The sequence below is a fragment of the Lynx rufus genome, unplaced genomic scaffold (genome assembly GCF_022079265.1).
Source record: "Lynx rufus isolate CCGP_SWC_20201006 ecotype Redwood Valley unplaced genomic scaffold, mLynRuf1.p SCAF_2, whole genome shotgun sequence".
Classification (NCBI taxonomy): Eukaryota; Metazoa; Chordata; class Mammalia; order Carnivora; family Felidae; genus Lynx; species Lynx rufus.
This window is the reverse complement of record NW_025814834.1, coordinates 185161835-185183961: the sequence shown is the minus strand read 5'-3', so window position 1 is coordinate 185183961 and position 22127 is coordinate 185161835. Positions and strand designations below refer to the sequence as shown.

Below are 22127 nucleotides of genomic sequence, written 5' to 3'. Positions count from 1 at the left end.
TTTTTTTTTTTTTTTCAACGTTTATTTATTTTTGGGACAGAGAGAGACAGAGCATGAACGGGGGAGGGGCAGAGAGAGGGGGAGACACAGAATCGGAAACAGGCTCCAGGCTCTGAGCCATCAGCCCAGAGCCTGATGTGGGGCTCGAACTCACGGACCGCGAGATCGTGACCTGGCTGAAGTCGGACGCTTAACCGACTGCGCCACCCAGGCGCCCCGACAACTACCAAAACTTTAAATGCATATATCCTCTGATCCTGCCTACTTCTAAGAGTTGATCCTACAAAGATATTTGTATCAGCTCCTGTAGAAAGATGTTTAGCATTGTTTGAGATAAGAAATAAGAGATTCAGTCTAAGTCCATTAACAGAGGTCAGGTTCACTATATTCTGTGTACAACAGAGTATTACGCAGCTGTTTAAATGCATGAGAAAGAACTACATATACCTATAAAGAAAAGTATCTAAGACATAATGTTAAGCAAACAAAACAAAAACAGATTGCAACACTCTTCACACACATATACACCTGAATATGCACAACATTTTTGCAGAACGCAAAAGAAACAGTTAAGAGGAGTCAAACTGAGGAATTTGGGGAGTGGGAGCTTTTGCATTTTATCTGATATTCTTTGTATTATTTAATATTTTCTCTTTTTTATTTAATATTTTCTTAAAACATGAGACCATGCTACTTTTGCAACTATGAAACAAAAATAATTAACAGAAAACAGGCTAACCTTAATAATACAATTTTCAGATTTTTATCCTTTTAAAAATAAGTATGTGATAAAGATCATCTTTGATGAAGAAGAATCTGAACAGAAAAATATGGCCAATTGTAATCGGTAAGCAATAAGTAAGGTTTGTATGACTAGACTGTTGAAAACCCATTTCTAGGGAAAGGAATGTTTTTGCCTTTTAGTCGACACAACTGCATAACCGAACGTCCAATAGGTGGTGCAGACCCTAGCCTCCAGGAAGGCCTTCTAGACACCAACAATGAGTAAAGTCCATTTCTTTCTCCAAGCCTTCCAGAGCATTTTGTTGGCATCTTCCCCCAGGTGGGATTTATGTATATAAAACGTACTCTCCTACTAAAATGAAGACCCTAAAGGGTAGAGATGATCTCTTAGTCATCACACACATAGTAGGCCCTGAATTCATGATGCATCAATTGAATGGAGTGGCGAGCTTATACTTTTTCTCATGAGACTGCTGCAATACATCTACAATTTTGTTTGATCTTTTAAAACAAATTTTAAAGTTACCTGGCATGATCCACTTTATGTGCATTTTTATTCACTTTAGTGGGAGAATCAATTTTTACTCCAAGGTTTCTTAGTTGTTTAAGGGTTGCATTAAGAACACAATCTTTGTCTGCTGGCCCTGAATCACGTTTTTTTTTCTTTGTATGGTAAACATTTTGTGTTCTGGTACATTCATGGCTGATAATTACTGCTTTGGTGGACGGCTGCTCAGTTTCTTTGGAGGAGCTATTCAGTAGGTGGTTCACTTGACTCTGATGAAAAAAAATGTATTTGAAAAATCACTATTAACAATCTTAGGAAACAAAAGTGTAAATAGCAGCATAAGCAAGGCCAGGGAAAAGCGACATAATATCTTGCCAAATTCTATAAAGAAGCAAATATATTTGGAAATTTTTTATACTATGGGGTTTTTATAAAGGAAGCCCATCTTAACAAATGATTTCATCAGGCTCTGAGGAAATTTAGAACGTCTGTTCAGAACTTGTTCATTTTAAAACCAAATTTAAAATCATTTCAGTAATATTTCAAGTGTTTTCAAGGGTTTATAGTAGCTATAAAGTTCTAAATCATGCTTTCATTTGAAAAATGGTAATGTTTTGGGCACCTGGATGGTTCAGCTGGTTAAACATCTGATTTTGGCTCACGTCATGATCTCACGGTTTGTGAGTTCAAGTCCTGCATTGGGTGAGCTCAAGCCCCACTTTGGGTGAACACGAGCCCACTTCGGGTAAGCCCTGCTTCTCTCTCCCCCCCACTCTCTATGCCCCTCGCTCACTTGTGCACACACACTCTCTCTCTCTCAAGAAAGGAAAATGGTAATGTTTCAGAGTTATAAATTAGATCTTTATGTTCAGAATCTGACTCTTCTCCTTTCTCCCTTTGAATGAGAATGACCTGTGATACTATCTCTGCCTTCCTGGCATTAGAGTACATTTCATTCGCTGAGCCACAGCTGCTAGCACCAGTATAGGACCCCGCAGGCAAATAACAATTATGTGTTCATTGATGGATACTTAGGGCCCTATGAAGCATGGAGACATCCAGTGTTCCAAAGTCTACAGTTTGGATGGAAGTGACAGCCAGGGTCATTCAACCTTCAAGTCTCAGTTTATATTCCAACTTTTCCAAGACGACTAGGTGACTATTTCCTCCAACCAGAATTATCCCTTTTTAGTCCATGCTGCCTTTGTTTATAGCACTTCTCGGCCTGTCCTATAATTGCTTGCTACTAGTATCCATGTGCTATTTCCCCTAGATTCTCACGAGCAGAGACTACCATATTCATCTTTATATTATTCCCTTTACTTAGTTTATTTCTTAGACTAAGCTAAATATTCTATAAAAATATGCTTACCTGAACTCAGTAAATATTATCATCAATATTCTCCTACTTTTCAACTTTCAAACTTCCTGCAAATTGTTGCTTGTTTTTTCTGGTACTAGCTTAGTTTGAATTTGGCGTAATATCAACACTTCTGTTTTAAAATCAGGTTCCACCCCCCCCCCAACCTATCTAAGTATCTGATGACTGGCATGCTTATACTGAATTTAGGTTATCATAATCACGAAAAGCTAAAGGAAATACATTATGTATCATTAATTTGGGGAAATCTTTTTATATCAAAGTCCCAATCAGTTTAAAGACAGGAAAGGCTTAACTAGTCTACTTTAAACTAAATAATCATCTCAGAAAAAATGAAATGCATTACATTTCTTACCAATAAATCCTGATATATTTTCTGCCTGTCTGATGGTTGAGGAGGCAAGGGTTGTATCGCTTGCTCAGTTTTGGGTTCACCTGATGTTACAGGGTTGTTACTAGCACCCTCTGTTGGTCCACTCTGTAAGCACATGCTTATACTCTCTGCTGGCACAGAATTTGCAAGGAACACGGGCACATCAGGTTCTTTTCTCACACCTGGAGAAGAGCTGCTTGGAAGGATATATAAATAATGTAAGCGTTAGTTATCAAGACACCTTTAACATATATTTGAAGTGCAGTAACTTTGAAAGAAAGGGATAAGACTCAAGCAGCATTCTGGCTTGTATTTTCAGATCTCATCTTGATAAGGCTGTATATAAACCAGATCATGACACCCTTTTTAAGTCGTGTTATTTACATTTAGACAATTTTTTTTAAAAAGGCAAACAACCTGCTGATTTCTCCTGAACTTGATACAAAGGAAATTTTCAGAGTATCTAAAAATTATAAATGTATCATTTCTTCACTTCAAGTTTTAAAATATAGTTAAGGGGTGCCTGGGTGACTCAATAGGTCAAGAGTCTGACTTCGGCTCAGGTCATGCTCTCATGGTTTGTGAGTGTGAGCCCTGAGTCAGGCTCTGTGCTGACAGCTAGAAGCCTGGAGCCTGCTTCAGATTCTGTGTCTCCCTCTCTCTGCCCATCCCCTGCTCGTGCTCTCAAAAATAAAACAAACGTTAAAAAAAGAATTAAAATATAGTTAAGATTCCTGGCAAATGGAGAGTTCATAAGCTGCCATTTATAATCACATTATATATTTGGTAGTACTTCTTTTCTTCTTCATGCTGTTCTATATTTTTCAAATTTTCTACAATGAGCATTTATTACTTTCAAACTTAGCATATAAACACATATCTTTACATTTATTATGGAACACAATGTTAAAAAAACATTTCTTGTAAGAACAATAATCTGTGGCTAAAGTAGAGAAATAATAAAATATCAGCTAGCAGAAAGCTTACTGTAGGCCAGGCACTGTTTCAAGTGCATTACCTTGTAAAATACTCACCATATACCGAAAACACATATAAGATAGTTACTACATATTATGCCCATTTGAAAGATGAGGAAATTAAGGCAGAGAGGTTAGATAACTGCCCAAAGTTATACCAAATATGAAGAAAATAAAACTCATACATAGTTTAATGCCTAGAGATAACCACATTTTAGAGTACTTCCATTTATATATATATATATTTTTTTACAAGTAGTATTTTCTCTGAAAAACTGTACCATACCAAAGGTAGTTTGGAGGCAGCTTTTTAAAACCTAACATTAGGGGCGCCTGGGTGGCTCAGTCAGCTAAAGTGTCCAACTTTGGCTTGGGTCATGATCTCGCAGTCTATGAGTTGGAGCCCCTCATCGGGCTCTGTGCTGACAGCTCAGAGCCTGGATCCCGCTTTGGATTCTGTGTTTCCCTCTCTCTCTGCCCCTCCCCTGATATTGCTCACACGCTCCCAATCTCTCTCTCTCCCCCAAAAATAAACAAACATTAAAAAAAAAAATTAAAACTTAACAACATAAGTATCTTTTCATTTCACCAAATATTCTTGAAAACAAGCTTTGTTACACAGTATTTTATTTTATAGATATAGTATAATTCTTCTAACCACAAGTCTTCTTTAAAACTCAGCTTATTTCCAATTTTCCCCATATTACTTAATTTTAACTTGATATGAAGTGCCTAGTACTCATTTGGTACTTGAAAAGCTCAGTAAATATTAGCTGAAATGAATATTTGTAAAATACCAGTTAAGTCATAATTCTAAGGAAAAAAATCCATAAATTTGACTACATGAAATAAAAATTTTTACATAGCAAAAAACATCAAACAAAATCAAAAGACAACTGACAAACTGGAAGAAAACATGCACAACATATACTACAAAGAGCTAACATCACTAATGTAGAAGAACACTTAAAAAGTAAAGGGTGAAGGACCTGAGATTCTAGCAGAAATATGTGAGAGACGTAAACTTACAATTCACAAAGTTATCAAAATAAATCTTGACATGAGGAAGTGATCCAACTCATTCATAATTTTTAAAATGAAAATTAAAACTCCACCAATATACCATTTATCACCTATCAGACTGGCAAAAAGTTTGTTTTAAATATGCCAACATTTTGTTGGCACAGCTCTGGGAAAATAGGTAGTCTCATACACTGCTGTTGAGACCACAAACTGGTACAATTTTCTGCAGGGAAACATGGTAATATTTAACAAAATTACATATGCACTTAACTGTGGATGCAGAAATCCCACTTCTAAAACACTTCAAAAATGCACATACCACTAGGTAATCACTATAGTAATACTTATAACTAAAAATTACTGGAAACAGTCAAAATGTTCATAAGTAGGTGTTTATTAAACTATGGTACATCCACATAGTGGAGTACTATATAGTTATATAAAAAAAGAAGATCACTAGGACTGATTTGTAGTAATTTCCAGTATATACTGTTAAGAGGAAAAAAAGCTCAAAAAATACCTATGGTATGCTACCTTTCTACACTTCACATAAGAAAGAAGTATAATAAGAAAATAAAGACACAGGGGAGCCTTGGGTGGCTTAGCTGGTTAAGCATCTGACTCTTGGTTTTCAGGGTCATGAGATCGAGTCCCATATAGGGCTCTGCACTGAGCATGGAGCCTGCCTGCATAAGATTCTCTCTCTCCCTCTCCCTCTGTCCCTCCCCTGCTCACACACACGCTCTCTCTCTTTGAAAAAAGTAAAAAGAGAAAAAGAAAACATAGACATACATGCTCGTTTGTGCAAAAGAAATACAGGAAACCTGGGTGGCTCAGTCGGTTGGTTGAGTGTCTGACTTAGGCTCAGGTCATGACCTCACAATTTGTGAGTGCGAGGCCCACGTCGGGCTCTGTGCTGACAGCTCGGAGCCTAGAGCCTGCTTCAGATTCTGTGTCTCCTCCACTCTCTCTCTGCCCCTCCCCTGCTTGCGCTCTGTCTCTTTATGTCTCTCAAAAATAAATAAACGTTTAAAAAAAAAATACAGGAAAGGTAAGCCAGTAACTAAAGAGATTGGTTATCTAAAGGAGATAGATGAGTGGGAAAGGGGGTAGTAAAAAGGGAGATTTTGGAACAGGGAGGCAGGAATGAGAAGGGAGCAACACTCCTTTGAGTATATGCCTTTTTATGTAGTTTGGTCTGTTAAAACTACAGTAAGTTTCAGGTACCAAAAAAAAACACAAATAAAATCAACCAGAATACGGAGGGACCCCCAAGTGGAACAAACAGTAACGAATCAACCTAATGATATTACAAACAAATAACCACATAAGGAAGTGTGGAAGAAAATAACCTACCTAAATAACTATGGAAAGAGGTATTTTCATTGGATACTGTAGGGTTAAAGGTAAAAAGAATTATAAAGAAACATACTCTAGTAAATCCATTTCAGAATTCTTAAGCAATTCCAAAACTACTTTATGTGTACACTAGAACTAAACAAATAAGTATAGTGTACATGAAAGCCAGGTTTCTCACTGTTAGGAAAAGAAGGTATAAATAAGAAAAAGGGATATGTTGGACTGGAATCAGAGGATTGATATGAAGTCAAGGATTTTCAAATATAGATAGATACATATAGAAATAAATATGGGGGGGTGTATCCTAGATAGGAGGGCCTAGAAGCACAGATACAAAGTAGCAATGAGTACACCTAGTGCCCAGATCTTGACTTCTAAATACGTTCTCTGGTACCACTGCTCCTGGTTTCTGTGTTTGAATCCAGGGTTGGGGCAGGGAAAATACAAGGTGGGCCTGGAACATCCTGTGGTACCAAAAAATAAGAACATATGTGAAAAAGGATGGGGGCTTTTCCAGAGGTAACAGAAGCCAATCTAAAAGAATTTCCAAAGACCAGGGCGCCTGGGTGTCTCAGTCGGTTGAGCATCTGACTCTTGATTTCAGTTCAGGTCATGATTTCCCACAGTTTGTTGAGATCAAGCCCCATATCTTGCTTGGGATTCCCTCTCCCTCTCTCTCTGCCCCTTCCCTGCTTGTGCCATGCATGCTCACTCTCCCTCTCAAAATTAATAAAAGAAACACTTAAAAAAAAACATCTAAAAGAGTTTCCAAAAACCTAAACTGGAACAATTTGAGCAAATAAAAATAAATAATAATAGTTTGAATTATAACTCTTAGAATAAAAGTAATGCCCAGGAGTACACACTGACATAAACAAATGAATAAACACGTAAGAAGAGAAGGAAAACAGCTTTTCCTTACAGAAGAAATCCAATTTACAAATGTAGAAGGAATGGGGCGCCTGGGTGGCTCATTTGGTTGGGCTTCCGACTTCGGCTCAGGTCATGATCTCAAGGTCCTTGAGTTCAAGCCCCGCCTCGGGCTCTTTGCTGACAGCCCGGAGCCCGGAACCTGGAGCCTGGAGACTGCTTTGGATTCTATGTCTCCCTCTCTCTCTGCCCCTCCCCCGCTCGCACTCTGCCTCTCTCTGTCAAAAATGAATAAACGTTAAAAAAACATTTTAAAAAAATGTAGATGTAATGAGGAAAATACAAAATCATCAGCAAGCAAATACTATGGTAATCATCCCTACAGGCAAAATCCATAGATGGATGCTAGAATCAGAGGGAGAAAGCTCAAGAAGTGAATATTTAGAGTCTCAATGTATTTTCCTTATTTATTAACTACAAAGGGAAAAATTTTAACTTTGTAACAATAAAAACTAGCATACGTCACCTTAACTGGGGGTTCAAAGCTAATAACCTTAAGCGACATCATGTAACCTGCTGATATGATGCACCAAGAGGGCCATAACACCTCTTTTGTGGTAATCTTGCCAAAAATACAAAAATTCATTTTGATCATGGGAAAGTATCAGACAAACCCAAATTAAGTGACACTCTACAAAATAACTGACCAGTCCTCATCAAAAGTGCCAAGGTCATGAAACACAAGGTAAGACTCAGGATCTGTCACAGATTGGATTAACAAGATGTAATTAATACACCAATGTGAAATCCTATACGGTTTCTTGGAAAAGGACATTATTGGAAAAACTGGTACAATTAGAATTTGCAATTTAGTATAGTATTATACCAATGTTAATTTCCTGGTTTCGATCATTTTACTATGGTGATATAAGGTATTAACATTATGGAAATCTGGGTAAACTACGATTTTTCCAACTTTTCTATAAATATAAGATTTTTAAATAAAAATGTTTAAAGCAAGACACAATTCGGGGCGCCTGGGTGACTCAGTCGGTTAAGCGGCCGACTTCGGCTCAGGTCATGATCTCGCGGTCCGTGAGTTCGAGCCCTGCGTCGGGCTTTGTGCTGACAGCTCAGAGCCTGGAGCCTGTTTCAGATTCTGTGTCTCTCTCTCTCTGGCCCTCCCCCATTCATGCTCTGTCTCTCTCTGTCTCAAAAATAAATAAACGTTAAAAAAAAAATTAAAAAAAAAGACACAATTCTACATTTGGTTTGTTTTTCTCAAATATAATTTGATTAAGAAGTCTGAGATCCTAAAGAAGGAATAATACAATAAAAATACAAGGCACAAATATTTTAACAAATAATAAAATTTACAAATAGAGATTATTATAATCACCATTTGGCTTCTCAGACACAAAGACACACTGTTCTTAAAACCAGGAAGGAGCTCTCCAAGTCACCCACTCCATCCCTTCCTTAAGATGAAAGTACATTTACACCAGTAAAGACACCAGTGAATTTATCCTAAACTTAAAAGAACTTCAGTGTAATTATGTTGTATAATTTCCTTTAGTATCCAAATCTGGTGTAATTAATTAAATACCGAGAATTAAATCTTAAAAAAAAAATTTTTTTTTAGTATAGTTGACATACAATGTTATATTAGTTTCATGTATTATTAGTTTCAGTATATTAGTTTCAGGTAAATCTTATACACAGAAAAAAAGCATGTTTAAAAACCTTAAGTGGGAGAACTACTTGCAAATTATGCATCTGATGAGGGGTTCATATCTAAAATACATAAAGAACTCTAACTCAACAACAAAAAATCAACCGAATTAAAATGGGCAAAAGGCATTTCTCCTCAAAGATGATATAAAATGGCCAACAGGTATATGAAGAGATGCTCAACATCAGTAATCATGAGAGAAAAGTGTAAGTGAAAAACAATAAGATATTACCTCACACCCATTAAGACTACCACTATAAAAAAAAAACTCCAGAAAATAACAAGTGCAAGTGTTGGCCAACAAACCCTTCGCACTGTTGACAGGTCTGTAAAATGGTTGCATCCACAATGAGAAACAGTATGGAGGTTCCTCAAAAAATTAAAAGTACAACTACCTTGTGATCCGACAATCTCACTTTTGGGAATATATCCAAGTGGATCGAAAACAGGGTCTCAAAGAGATATTTGTACACCTATGTTCACAGCAGCATTATTCACAATAGCCAAAAGGTAGAAGTAACCCAAATGTTCATCGATGTGTGAATGGATAAACACAATGTGGTATATACATACAATGGAATATCACCCAGTTTTAGAAAGAAGGAAATCCTGTCACATGCTACAGCATAAGTGAAACTTGAGGACATTATGCTAAGTCAAATAAGGCACTCATAAAAAGACAGATGCTGTATGATTCCACCTATACAAGGAATCTAAAGTAGTCAAATTCAGAGAAATAGAAAGTAGAATGATGATGACTACCAGGGGCTGAGGCGGGAGGAGAAAGGGGAGTTGTTCTTTAACGGATATAGAGTTTTGGCTTTACAAGACGAAAAAGGTCTGGAGATCTGTCTTACAACAATGTAAACATACGTAATACTGCCCAAGTGTACCTTTAAACATTAAGATGGTAAATTTTATGTAAACGTATTTTTTAGCAAAACAACAAACATATACCGTAAATGATTTCTTAAAACAAATACAATTTCTTATTCTGCCAATCAAAGCTCTCCAAAATTTGGTAGCCAATTTGGCTTTTCAGCCAATTTCTCACAATGTCCCCTGTTTTACTTCTAAACAAAATGGATAACTAGTAATACTCTAAATTCAGCCCATACATTTTAAGTCCCCAGCGCAGTAGTTCTCAATCTTGGCAACACAGCAATATTACTTGTATTAAGTAATAAATAAGTAAGTTTTTAAAAAACACAACTGTTTGGCCTGCACCCTTCAGAGACGCTGAACTGGTGAAGGGCCCAGATATCTATCTGTACTTTCAAATGCCATGGACTCAAGAATTAGTGCTTGAATGCATCTGTGTTGGCACACTCTTGTCAAACCCTTATCTACTCTTGAAGGGTCATTTTAAAAGTCTGCTTCCTCTAAAACCCTAACTGGAGGGGCGCCTGGGTGGCTCAGTCGGTTAAGCGTCCGACTTCGCTCAGGTCATGATCTCGCGGTCCGTGGGTTCAAGCCCCGCGTCGGGCTCTGGGCTGACAGCTCAGAGCCTGGAGCCTGTTTCGGATTCTGTGTCTCCCTCTTTCTCTGACCCTCCCCTGTTCATGCTCTCTCTCTCTCTGTCTCAAAAATAAATAAATGTTAAAAACAAAATAAATAAAAAAATAAAACCCTAACTGGATATGTTCTCTTGCTTCTTTTAGCCACCATTAGCACTTCCTTTTATCTTTTATGTCACATATATTCTCATTTATGATACAGTCATCTGTGTGTTCATCATACTTTGGGCAAATTTTTTAATCTGGGCCTCGGTTTCCTCATCCATGAAAAGGGAAAAATGATATCCACTTCCCTGGGTTGAAAAAAATGACACAGGTTTAAAGGAGATACAAAGTGCCTAGCACAGTACCAGACAATCATAGTGGGTGAATCATAAGTGTTAGTTCTCTTTATCTCTTGCTGCTTTCCCCTTATTCCCCAAACATCAGATTGAACCTTTTTCTTCAACCATGTTAACTAATCTCACTTTAGTGAAAACACCAAACCTCTTAAATGGAGAAGCAGAAATCTAGTCTTTATAGAGATTTTATGGCTTTTTGGGAAATTACTTGTTCTGAGCAGGGTTTTTATCATCCAAACAGTTGCAAAGCACTTTATTTTTATGGAGAATCCATGTCAGTTACTGAGTTTGCCTTACTCCATCTTTAGCTAGATGATAAAAGTAATTAGGCACTGAGGCACTGTTCTAAGTGCTTTACATATATTAACTTATTTAATCCTTACAACAACCCTATGAGATAGGTGGTTTTATTCTCTCCATTTACAGATGAGAAAACTGAGTCATCCATAAATTATGAAACCTGCCTACAGTCACACTGCTGTGATTCAAATCCAGGCAATCTGACACCTGACCCCATGATCTTAATCATAATCACTCTTCTAAACTGCATTTTCAAGAATCTTAAAATATCTGTTTAGGGGCACCTGGGTGGCTCAGTCGGTTGAACACCGGACTCTTGATTTCAGCTCAGGTCATGATCCCAGGGTCATGGGATCAAGCCCTGTGTTGGGCTCCACACTAAGCCTACTTGAGATTCATTCTCTCTCTCTCTCTCTCTCTCTCTGCCCTTCTCCTTCATTCATCCTCTCCCTAAAATTAAAAAAAAAAAAAAAAGACATACATATGCGTATCTGTCTTAGTGTTTAACATAGCAAGCAAAAACAAAAAAGAAAAGAACCAAAACATTAAAGATTTTAACCTCAAAAGATTTAAGATTAAAACAAAATTTTATTTTATTTATCTTTTTTTTTTTTAAGGTTTTATTTTTGGGGCACCTGGGTGGCTCAGTCAGTTAAGCAGCCGACTTGATTTCAACTCAAGTCATGATCACATGGTTCATGAGTTCAAGCCCCACCTTGGGTTCTGTGCTGACAGTGTAGAGCCTGCTTGGGATTCTCTCTCCCTCTCTCTCTGTTTTTCCTCCACTTGTGCCCTTTCTCTCTCTCAAAGTAAAGAAACTAAAAAATTAAAAATAAAGATTAAAAAAAATTTTTTTTTAATTTTAAGAGAGAGAGAGCACTCATGCACAAGTTGGGGAGAGGGGCAAAGGCAGAGGGAGAGAGAGAGCAGGAGAGAGGAGCAAAGAGAGAGGGTGAGAGAGTCTTAATAGGCTCCATGCTCAGCATGGTGCCCAACTCCAGGCTTGATCCCATAACCCTGGGCTCAATCCCTCAACCCTGGGATCATGACCTGAGCCGAAATCAAGAGTTGGAGGCTCAACCGACTGAGCCCTCCAGGCACCCCTAAAAGATTTTATTTTTAAGTAATCTCTACACCCAAAGTGGGGCTTCAACTTACAACCCCGAGATCAAGATCACATGCTCTACCGACTGAGATAGCGAGGCACCTCAAACCAAAATTTTACAAGATGACTCTAGGGCACATGGGTGGCTCAGGCATTAAGCATCTGACTTCAGCTCAGGTCACGATCTCACAGTTCGTGAGCTTGAGCCCCACATCGGGTGACCTCAAGCCCTGCTTCAGGTGAGCACAAGCCCCACTTCTGGTAAAAACACAAGCCCCAGGTTTAGGGGGAAAAAAAAGAGCACCTGGGTGGCTCAGTCGGTTAAGCATCTGACTTCAGCTTAGGTCATGACCTCATGGTTTATGGGTTCGAAACCTGCATCAGGCTCTGTGCTGACAGCTCAGAGCCTGGAACCTGCTTTGGATTCTGTGTCTCCCTCTGTCTCTCCCCCACTTGCACACACACACTCTCTCTCTCTCTCTCTCCCTCTCAAAAATAAATTAATATTAAAACAAATTTTGAAAAAGGGGGCTCCTGGGTGGCTCAGTCGGTTAAGTGTCTGGCTTCAGCTCGGGTCACAATCTTGTGGTTCATGGGTTTGAGCCCCACGTCAGGCTCCGTGCTGACAGCTCAGAGCCTGGAGCCTGCTTCAGATTCTGTGTCTCCTCCTCTCTCTGCCCCTCCCATGCTCATGCTCTGTCTCTCTCTGTCTCTAATAAATAAACGTTAAAAAAAAAAACAAAAAAAAAACCCCACAACAACACAAGCTCCAGGTGAGGCCCGTTTCTCTCCCTCTCTCTCTCTCTGCCCCTTGCTCACTTTTGTCCTCTCTCCAAAACACAAAAATAAAAATAAAAAATAAAAGATGACTCTAATAATACAGCAAGTGGTATACCCAAAGTGTTTTTTAAAATGTTCTATTTGGGGCGCCTGGGTGGCGCAGTCGGTTAAGCGTCCGACTTCAGCCAGGTCACGATCTCGCGGTCCGTGAGTTCGAGCCCCGCGTCGGGCTCTGGGCTGATGGCTCAGAGCCTGGAGCCTGTTTCCGATTCTGTGTCTCCCTCTCTCTCTGCCCCTCCCCCGTTCATGCTCTGTCTCTCTCTGTCCCAAAAATAAATAAACGTTGAAAAAAAAAAAATAAATAAAATGTTCTATTTATTTTTGAGAGGGTACGAGTGGGGGAGGGGCAGAGAGAGGGGGACAGAACATCCGAGGTGGGCTCTGCACTGACAGCACAGAGCCCGATGTGAGAGTCAAACTCACAAACCGAGAGATTACAACCTGAGCTGAAGATGGACGCGCCACTGACTGAGTCACTCAGGTGCCCCCAAAGTATAACTTCTAAAAGAAAAATAAGGATTGTTTCACATGAAAGCCTATAAATACCACTACTCTTCAGCGGCAAAAAGCTTTTAATTACCAACTTTCCTTCAAGGCAAATAAATTTATCCCTCATAGACTGCTTTAACATCAGAAAGAGAGATCCAGGAAGACATCCAAGGGGGACAGGGAACCCGGATGCCTAGGTGCCATGTATGAACACTTAGCAGTGGGAAGCACATCATGAATCAGACCACATGTTTGGGAAGAATCCTACAGAAGCACCAAAGCCACTATGGACAACAATGGAGACAGTATTTAATCCAAATCAATACATTATGCTGAACAAAGATCAGATTTATATCTAGCTATGTGTTGGAATCAATAGAGCTGATTAACTGCCCTGAAAAAGCAATTAACTAACAGTCTACCAATTAACTGAAATATGTTTCAAAAGTTAAAAACCACATTGGATTGGAGATGTTTAAAGTTCTGACTTAGAAACTATTTCAGGGGGAAGACACCCATAATGCTAGAAAGAAGCCTGCAGTTTACAGAAGTCCAGAAGGAGAAATAAGGATAACCATAGTTCATTCCTTTGTTCTGTTTCTATAATTAGTCCAAATAAAATGTGGATCTATCTCGGGGCTCACCTTAAATTGCTCTTCCTATCACATAACTCATATGAAGTAGGTAACATGGGGAACCATACACTAGGTCGAGACACAGAATATGGTAATCAGAATAATTAAAAATGTCAAATATTATCACAAGGCTTATAATTTAAAAAAATAATCAACTGTCTGCCCCACGCCATCCCACCACCAAATTCACCTCTTTTAACTGCTGTTGCATGTGGTGTGTTACACCTACATCATTCCTCTACTGTCAAGATGCACTCTATGTATTCTACACCTGATCCCTTCCGGCACTTCCACAAGTCGAAGTGCCTTCGCCTCCTCTGGCCTTGACTATACTAACCGGTTTCCCTACTTCCATTCTAAACCCCTTTAGTTCATTTGACACAAAACAGCTATTTAAAAAATGAAAAATCAGGGGCGCCTGGGTGGCTCAGTCGATTAAGCGTCCGACTTCGGCTCAGGTCATGATCTTGCAGTTTGTGGGTTCAAGTCCTGCATGGGGCTCTGTGCTGACAGCTCAGAGCCTGGAGCCTGCTTCAGATTCTGTGTCTCCCTCTCTCTCTCTGCCCCTCTCCTGCTCATGTTCTGTCCCTCTGTTTCTCAAAAATAAATAAATGGTAAAAAAAAAAAAAAAAAATCAGATCACACTACTCTATTGTCTAAAATACACCCAGGCTTTAATAAGCATAGAGTAAATTCAAAGCTCCTTTCTACATAATGCAAAGCCCCCACATAATTTGGTTCCTGCCTGTATCTCTGACCACAGTTCCTAAGCTCTCTCTCCCTCGGTCACCATATCCGCTGATGAGAGAAACAAAGGCAAGAGAAATGTAACATAAGTTAAATCTCTTTACAGCTTGCAGCCCCCTGATAAGACACCTGAAACCTGCAGAGTGTGACCTTCCTCAAGCAACTCATGGCTGCCTTACTTCCTTAATGTTTTTGTGTTATTAAAGACTAAAAATAAGAGTAGCCTTGTCTTAACAGTAGCTAGCCCCTCAAGGTCCTGAAAGCCTTGGTTTCAAATTCCTTAGAAACTACGCTATCCCTAACTCCACTAACTTAAAAGTATATAATCAGTCACTCCTCACAACCCCAGTGCAGCTCTTTCTGCCCACAGGTTCTGTCCTGCTGCTATAATTAAATCACCCCTTTGCACCAAAGAGGCCTCAAGAATTCTTTCTTAGCCGTTTGCTCGAGAACCCCATCATAGCCACAACGGCTTTCCTAATTGTTTCTTGAACGGTCAAGCTCATGCATACCTCAAGGTCTACACTTGCTATTTCCTCCACCTGGAACACTCTTCAGATGTTCTTATGGCTGGCTCCTTCTCATCATATTAGTCACTGTTCAGATGTTATCCCTCAGCGAAGGCTTTCTTCACCATGCCCTACTTAATATATCCCTCGCTCCCAGTCACACTCCACTTAATAACCCTGGTTCTTTTTTTCTTTTTAATGTTTATTTATTTTGAGAGAGAGAGAGAGCGAGCATGTGCATGAGCAGGGGGAGGGGCAGAGAGAGAGGGGAGAGAGAATCCTAAGTAAGCTCTGCTCTGTCAGCACAAAGGCTGATGCAGGGCTTGATCTCATGAACTGTGAGATCATGACTTGAGCAGAAAACAGGAGTCAGACACTCAACCAACTGAGCCACCCAGGCGCCTCCCTGGTTTATTCTCTGAAGAGAGTAGTATTCTCTGAAGAGCAGTAATCATTATATGACATTAAATTATGTGTTACTTATATGGTTATTGTTTGTCTCTTTTAAGTCATGAAAATTCCATTAAGTTAGCAGCTTTTCCTGACCTACTGCTCATCTCTAGGGCTTCGTTCTATGGCAGCACATATCAGAAGCTCAAAGATATTTGAATTTGTTTCTTAATTTCCTGAGGATCTTAAGTTACTTTGAAATCCTTGTTTAATAAAAAAAAAAAAAAAATTCATAATGAAAAATTTCAAACATAAGAGAATAGTATAACAAACTATTATACACAGTTTTAAAAATTACCTACTTGCAACCAATCTTATTCCAATTATCCCCTTAGCCATTTCATCTCCCACCAGATTATTTTGAAGTAAATCTCAGATAACATTTCATATATAAACACCCAGTCTGTATCTTACAAAAATAAATTCATAGATATATAAATTTTTGCAATATGCAGAATCTTTAAAAAGTCACAAAATTCAGGGCCCATCTCCATCTGGGATCTAGCTATCAGAATCTACAGTGAGGCCTAGGCATATGTATTCCTGAAATTTTCTTCAGATATTCTGATTCAGCTTGACTGTAACACAACCAAAGATTGACATCTGGGAATGGTTCTAGAAGAGTCAGAATTGTTGATTACATAAGAACCATCTAAGGAGAGTCACTACAGCTGAAAATACCATTTACAAAACAAAGTTTCTGAGTTAGAACACCAAAAGAATATTGGAATTTAAAAAGAGAAACGGGAGGATGAATACTGAATCGAAGACACCTTACTTGGATACAGAAAGTGGCTGATTAAATTCTTCTTCCGCAGCAATGTTGCTCTCTTCAAAGCTGGGAATATCAACTGCTTTTAATGAAGATGCACTACCTGGAGGACTTGTGACTCCATTATTAATATCAACAGAAAAATTCATGTCCTCACTGGAAATCTTTGTATCATCTTGCCTCAGCTGAGATTCAGGCTCTTGACCATCGCCTGCTGCATTCCAAAACAAGCTGGCACCTAGAGGTTAAATGATGAGCCAGATACTGAAACAAATATTTTACTATAAAAATAAACCTCTGACAAACCTCTAAGACTATTATTTTAACACTATTACCTAGAAATGTCTTCAGATTATATTTTTTTCAGAAATGCCATAAAGAGATTAGGTGAAAAGACAGAAAACTGGTGCACAAAGGTAAAGGGGACATTCTGGGCCCTCTCTTCAAGATGTGTGGCTCTCAAATGATGTGTTTTACATATTAAGGTTCTGAATATGATTTGGGGTGTATGTATGTGTACTGAAAACTGCTGTTATGAAAAACAAGGGAAAATAATATAAATACAAATTCCTAGGCTCTGTGATTTTTATCCTTAAACACGGTATTTATGAGACTACTCAGGGGCATATCAGGCAAGTATTAAGAATCAAATGTTTCCCAAACTTTATGGAGCATTTGCACAATTATTTGCAGAACTATTTACATTTACTCTTATTGGCTTACTGTTTTTCTTTAAATCAACTCACTTTATTTTTACCTAGCTTCACCATTTCTGTGAAACCACAGATTTGATGTGCTGTATTTTTCCAATACTCATAAGAATAAATGTATCTACAAAATATAAAACATTCATCTTTAAACCATCCCAAATTATCTTTTGAATCTGAGTGGTATGCATTCCACAACTTGGGAAATACTGCTATGCATAATGACTTAAAGAAATAGTTAAAATCAACAAGTACATCCAAGTCAAAATGGTTTCTACTTTGAGGGTCAACCTGGGTGATTAAAAAAAAATAAATTAATAAATGAATGATTTAATTTTGTATTCATGAAACATTAAAACCTGTCTTAAGAAAGGACAATTATAAAAAAGTTACATGAGTGCTGCTACTCTTCTGGAATATTTATCAATATATACCTTCAGGAAACTAAGTATCATTGTAGAAGAAACATGTTTCTAAAAGTCACTTATTCTAATGATTATTAATAACGCATTTTTCTGCATATAAGTAATAACCACCCTAGATCATCCAAGCTGAATTACTGAATATGAATCTACGCAGTTTCAAAATAATTTCAGAATGTAAGTTTAAACATGTAAATGACTTCATTCAATGATCTTTTACTCAGCACACATGATTCAGGCATCATGTTAACTAATGAGATACAATAGTGAATAAGGTAGTGTTTCAGATCCCCAAAGCTTACGGATGAGAAGCAACTGTAATATAGTAAATAGAGAGTTTTATAGGAGCAAACATAGATGTTTGCTATCTATGTACGTTTGGTTGGCTCACGATACCCGCAGCTCCTTGTCCACCACCCCTCTACATTACACACACACACACTTTCTCTGGGGACTACCACCCCTGCAATTAACAAAGGTAGGACTCCAAAAGACATGTTCCTATTATGTGCTTCTCACCCCCCTTACCGCTGAACCAGGGATTAAACCCTAATCCAAACTAGGCCATTCAGGTTCTCTGCAATTTGAAACAAGACTGAAGACAGTAACCTGGTTTGTGTAACACACACCCTTTGGAGCTTTGGGTGAGCTGTATTTTAAGATGCAAAGTAGTGAAGAAAGAATGAGTAAATCAGCCACGCACAATAGTTGAACAGGTCCTAATGGTATTCCAGTTTCCAGTTCTAGTTTTTTCCTGAAGTCCAGCCCCATTCTTGGCCTTGGTTTTCATGAAACATCCTCATATCCTTCCAGTAAATTCCCCTTCCTTGCTTAAATTATTTCAAAGAAATAATTTAGCCAAAGAATCTTGACTAATAATTTAGCCAAAGAATCTTGACTAATATTCAGTAATAATTGACTTACTGTACATGAGATTCTTGCTCCCCTCCCTCCGTGCTCCCCTCCACGTGGATAGTTAACAAATGGGTTCAGAAATAGAATACAGAAATCTGCCTTCTTTCTTTTTTCTCCCTCTCAAATCTTTACTTTCCAGCTCAAATCTCCATCTGCTACTTTTCCAAGTCTTAGGTCATCAGCCCACCTCCACTCTTCTGATATTTGAGTATCACCATCTTCATTTCCAAAAGCAGCTCAAATGCAACAGATATTTACACTGAACTCATCCTCTCTTCCCTGCTTCCCTAGGTCACCTAGGCTGAAAATCCTAGGATAACTTTTATTTTCATCTTTAATAAACTTTCAATATTAGAATAGGTCTAGATTGATAGAGATGATAATACAGAGTTCCTGTACACTCTCCTCACCCAGTTTCCCCTGTGCCATCTTACGGCACACTTTTCAAAATCAAGAAACCAACGTTGGTGCATGACAAAAATCTCCAGATTTTATTTGAATTTCACCAATTTTTCCACTAATGTCCTTTTTCTGTTCCAGGATCCAAACCAGGGTATTACACTGCAATTAGCAGGAGTACTTTTGAATCCTACACCTCTTCCAACTGCCACATCCAACTAGTTACCAAATCTTATTAACACCCTGCACAACTCTTTCTCTTCATTATTGTCACCATCACTCTATGTACTAATAGGCATCTTGCTAGATCTTGGGGACATTCTTGAAGACATTCTTAAAGATCTCAAAGGGTCTGGTGATGAGCAAACATGCAAGCAAACAAATATACATCATTTACATTATTAATCGATTTTTTAAAAAGACCTTCAATGATGCATACCAAATAAAGGAGACTTTCCTTTTTAAAAGATGTAATAAAGGCTCTCCATAAAATATTACAGTACTAGACAATTCAGAGCCTGTGTTTTCTCACTGTGCCCATACTATTTTCTCTACCCACCCTATTCTGCCATCTCTCAATTCCACCTACTAAAATCCTACATACCCTTCAAGGCCCAGAGTCAGTAACACCGCATAGATGAAAAAAACTTTCCCTGATCCCTCAAACCACAGATGATTTTTCTTACAAGAATTGGGTCCAGCCTAGGAATGTATCAAATACTATGCATGATGTCATGTGGTTTCACATTTGTTTTCAAATACAGTTCTCTTTCATGAAGAGTAAAATTACACAAAGACTTAAATAAGTGATACTCTCATCACCCTGGTTTTGGTTCTATTTGTACCATGCACCAATTTCAACATCAATATTTTAAAAGTAGATATGAAAAGCATTTTTTAAAATGCCTTCCAAATAAAAAAAACAATTACCTGTGCTCACAGCAATGCTCACACTTTTTCTCATGTGCAAGCCAGGAGAAGACTGTGCTTCCATGGAAACCAGCTCCATCTGTCTTGCTGCTTGTGCCGTGTTTTCAACAGAGGTTGTCTTAGGGGAACAGGGCTGCAGAGACTGTGCCTCCAATAAACGCTGAATCTGTATCAATTAACAACATATTTTAAACTGGCCATGGAAGTAATCACCAAATTGCAGTGGAGTTTAAAAATGAATTACAAAGTGTCCCAATTATAAATAAGTGGCTTTTAACTAGATTTTTTTCACATTTCAGTTAGATCATACCATAAAACTTATTCAATGCAGAAATCACTATCCTTCATTATTAAGACCCACTTAAGTGGGCTAAATGTAAATTTTATTTTATTTTACTATTTATTTATTTATTTTAGTTTTTGAGAGTAAGTGTGAGCAAGTAGGGCAGGGGCAGAAGGAACAGGAGAGAATCTTAAGCAGGCTCCACTCCTAGCGAGGAGCCCAACATGGGGCTCGATCTCATGACTGTGAGGATCATGCCTTGACCCAAAATCAAGGGTTGGACACTCAACCCACTGAGCCACTCAGGCACACTTTTATTATTTCTTTTATTTTATTTTATTTTATTTTTTTTTATTATTTTTTTTAACGTTTATTTATTTTTGAGACAGAGAGAGAGACAGAGCATGAACGGGGGAGGAGCAGAGAGAGAGGGAGACACAGAATCAGAAGCAGGCTCCAGGCTCTGAGCCATCAGCCCAGAGCCCGACGCGGGGCTCGAACTCACGGACCGCAAGATCGTGACCTGGCTGAAGTCGGACGCTTAACCGACTGAGCCACCCAGGTGCCCCTATTATTTCTTTTAAAGTAAACTCCAGGCCCAACGTGGGGCTTAAACTTATAACCCCAAGATCAAGAGTTGCATGCTCTACTCACTGAGCCAGCCAGGTGTCCCATGGCTAAGCATAAATTTAAAAGTGAAACACAGGGGCACCTGGCTGGCTCAGTCGGAAGAGCATGTGTCTCTTGATCTCGGGGTTGTGAGTTCAAGCCCCATGCTGGGTGCAGAGATTACTTAAAAAAAAAAAAAATTAATAAACCAAAAAAAGTAAAAACATGAAGGTATTTAGATTGACATTCATAACTTTAAACTTGTGTAAAAAAGCCTAAATGTTAGCACTTCAAATAAATATTTCAAGAGTGCCTGGTTCGCTTAGTCAATTGAGGGTCCAGCTTCGGCTCAGGTCGTGATCTCATGGTTCATGAGTTCAAGTCCTGCATCAGGCTCTGTGCTGACAGCTTGGAGCCTGGAACCTGCTTCGGATTCTGGGTCTCCCTCTCTCTCTGCCCCTCCCCCACTCTTTCACTATCTCAAAAATAAACATTTAAATAAATAATAAAAATTTCATTCCTATTCCACCTACAAATCAAAAGTAAGATAAGAGCTACACTTAACCAAATATTCAACATTTTTACACAAGGTTCTTCTTATAAAGGTTAACCAGAATAGCCCATGTTTGGCTGTGCTAAACTGGAATTATTAGTTTTTTTTAATGTTTATTTATTTTTGAGAGAGTGCAAGGGGGAAGAGGCAGAAAGAGAGGGGACAGAGGATCCAAAGCAGGCTGTGCACTGCCAACAGCAAGCCCAACGCGGGGCTCGAACCCACGAACTGCGAGACCACGACCTGAGCCAAAGTTGGATGCTCAACAGACTGAGCCACTCAGGCACCTCACAACTGAAATTATTAATAACAGTAGTGAACACTTACTGTTTCCTGTTTACAAGATACTGTATGAAGAGTGTTTATGTACGATTAATACAACCATCCCATGAAGAATGTACTATTTTTTAAATGACATTTTTTTTTTTAAGTTTATTTATTTTGAGAGAGAGAGTGCTCACATGAGCAGGGGAAGGGCAGAGAGAAAAGGAAAAAGAGAATCCCAAGCAGGCTCCACACTGTCAGCACAGAACCCAACACAGGGCTCGAATTCTCGAACCATGAGATCATGACTTGAGCTGAAACCAAGAGTTGGACACTTAACTGACTGAGCCACCCAGGTGCCCCAAGAACGTAC

General features: G+C 38.6%; 1 protein-coding gene across 1 annotated transcript in view; it reads right to left on the bottom strand.

Moving 5' to 3' along the window:
* The window catches only part of STIL (STIL centriolar assembly protein), a 65431-nt gene that overhangs the window by 9157 nt on the left and 34147 nt on the right, over positions 1-22127 (bottom strand). The window contains exons 13-16 of the mRNA XM_047085691.1: positions 20046-20211; positions 16679-16910; positions 2989-3199; positions 1271-1521 (exon numbers count right to left, since the gene is read on the bottom strand). Of these exons, the coding sequence (XP_046941647.1) occupies positions 1271-1521; positions 2989-3199; positions 16679-16910; positions 20046-20211 (860 nt within the window). The remainder of the gene's footprint in view (positions 1-1270; positions 1522-2988; positions 3200-16678; positions 16911-20045; positions 20212-22127) is intronic.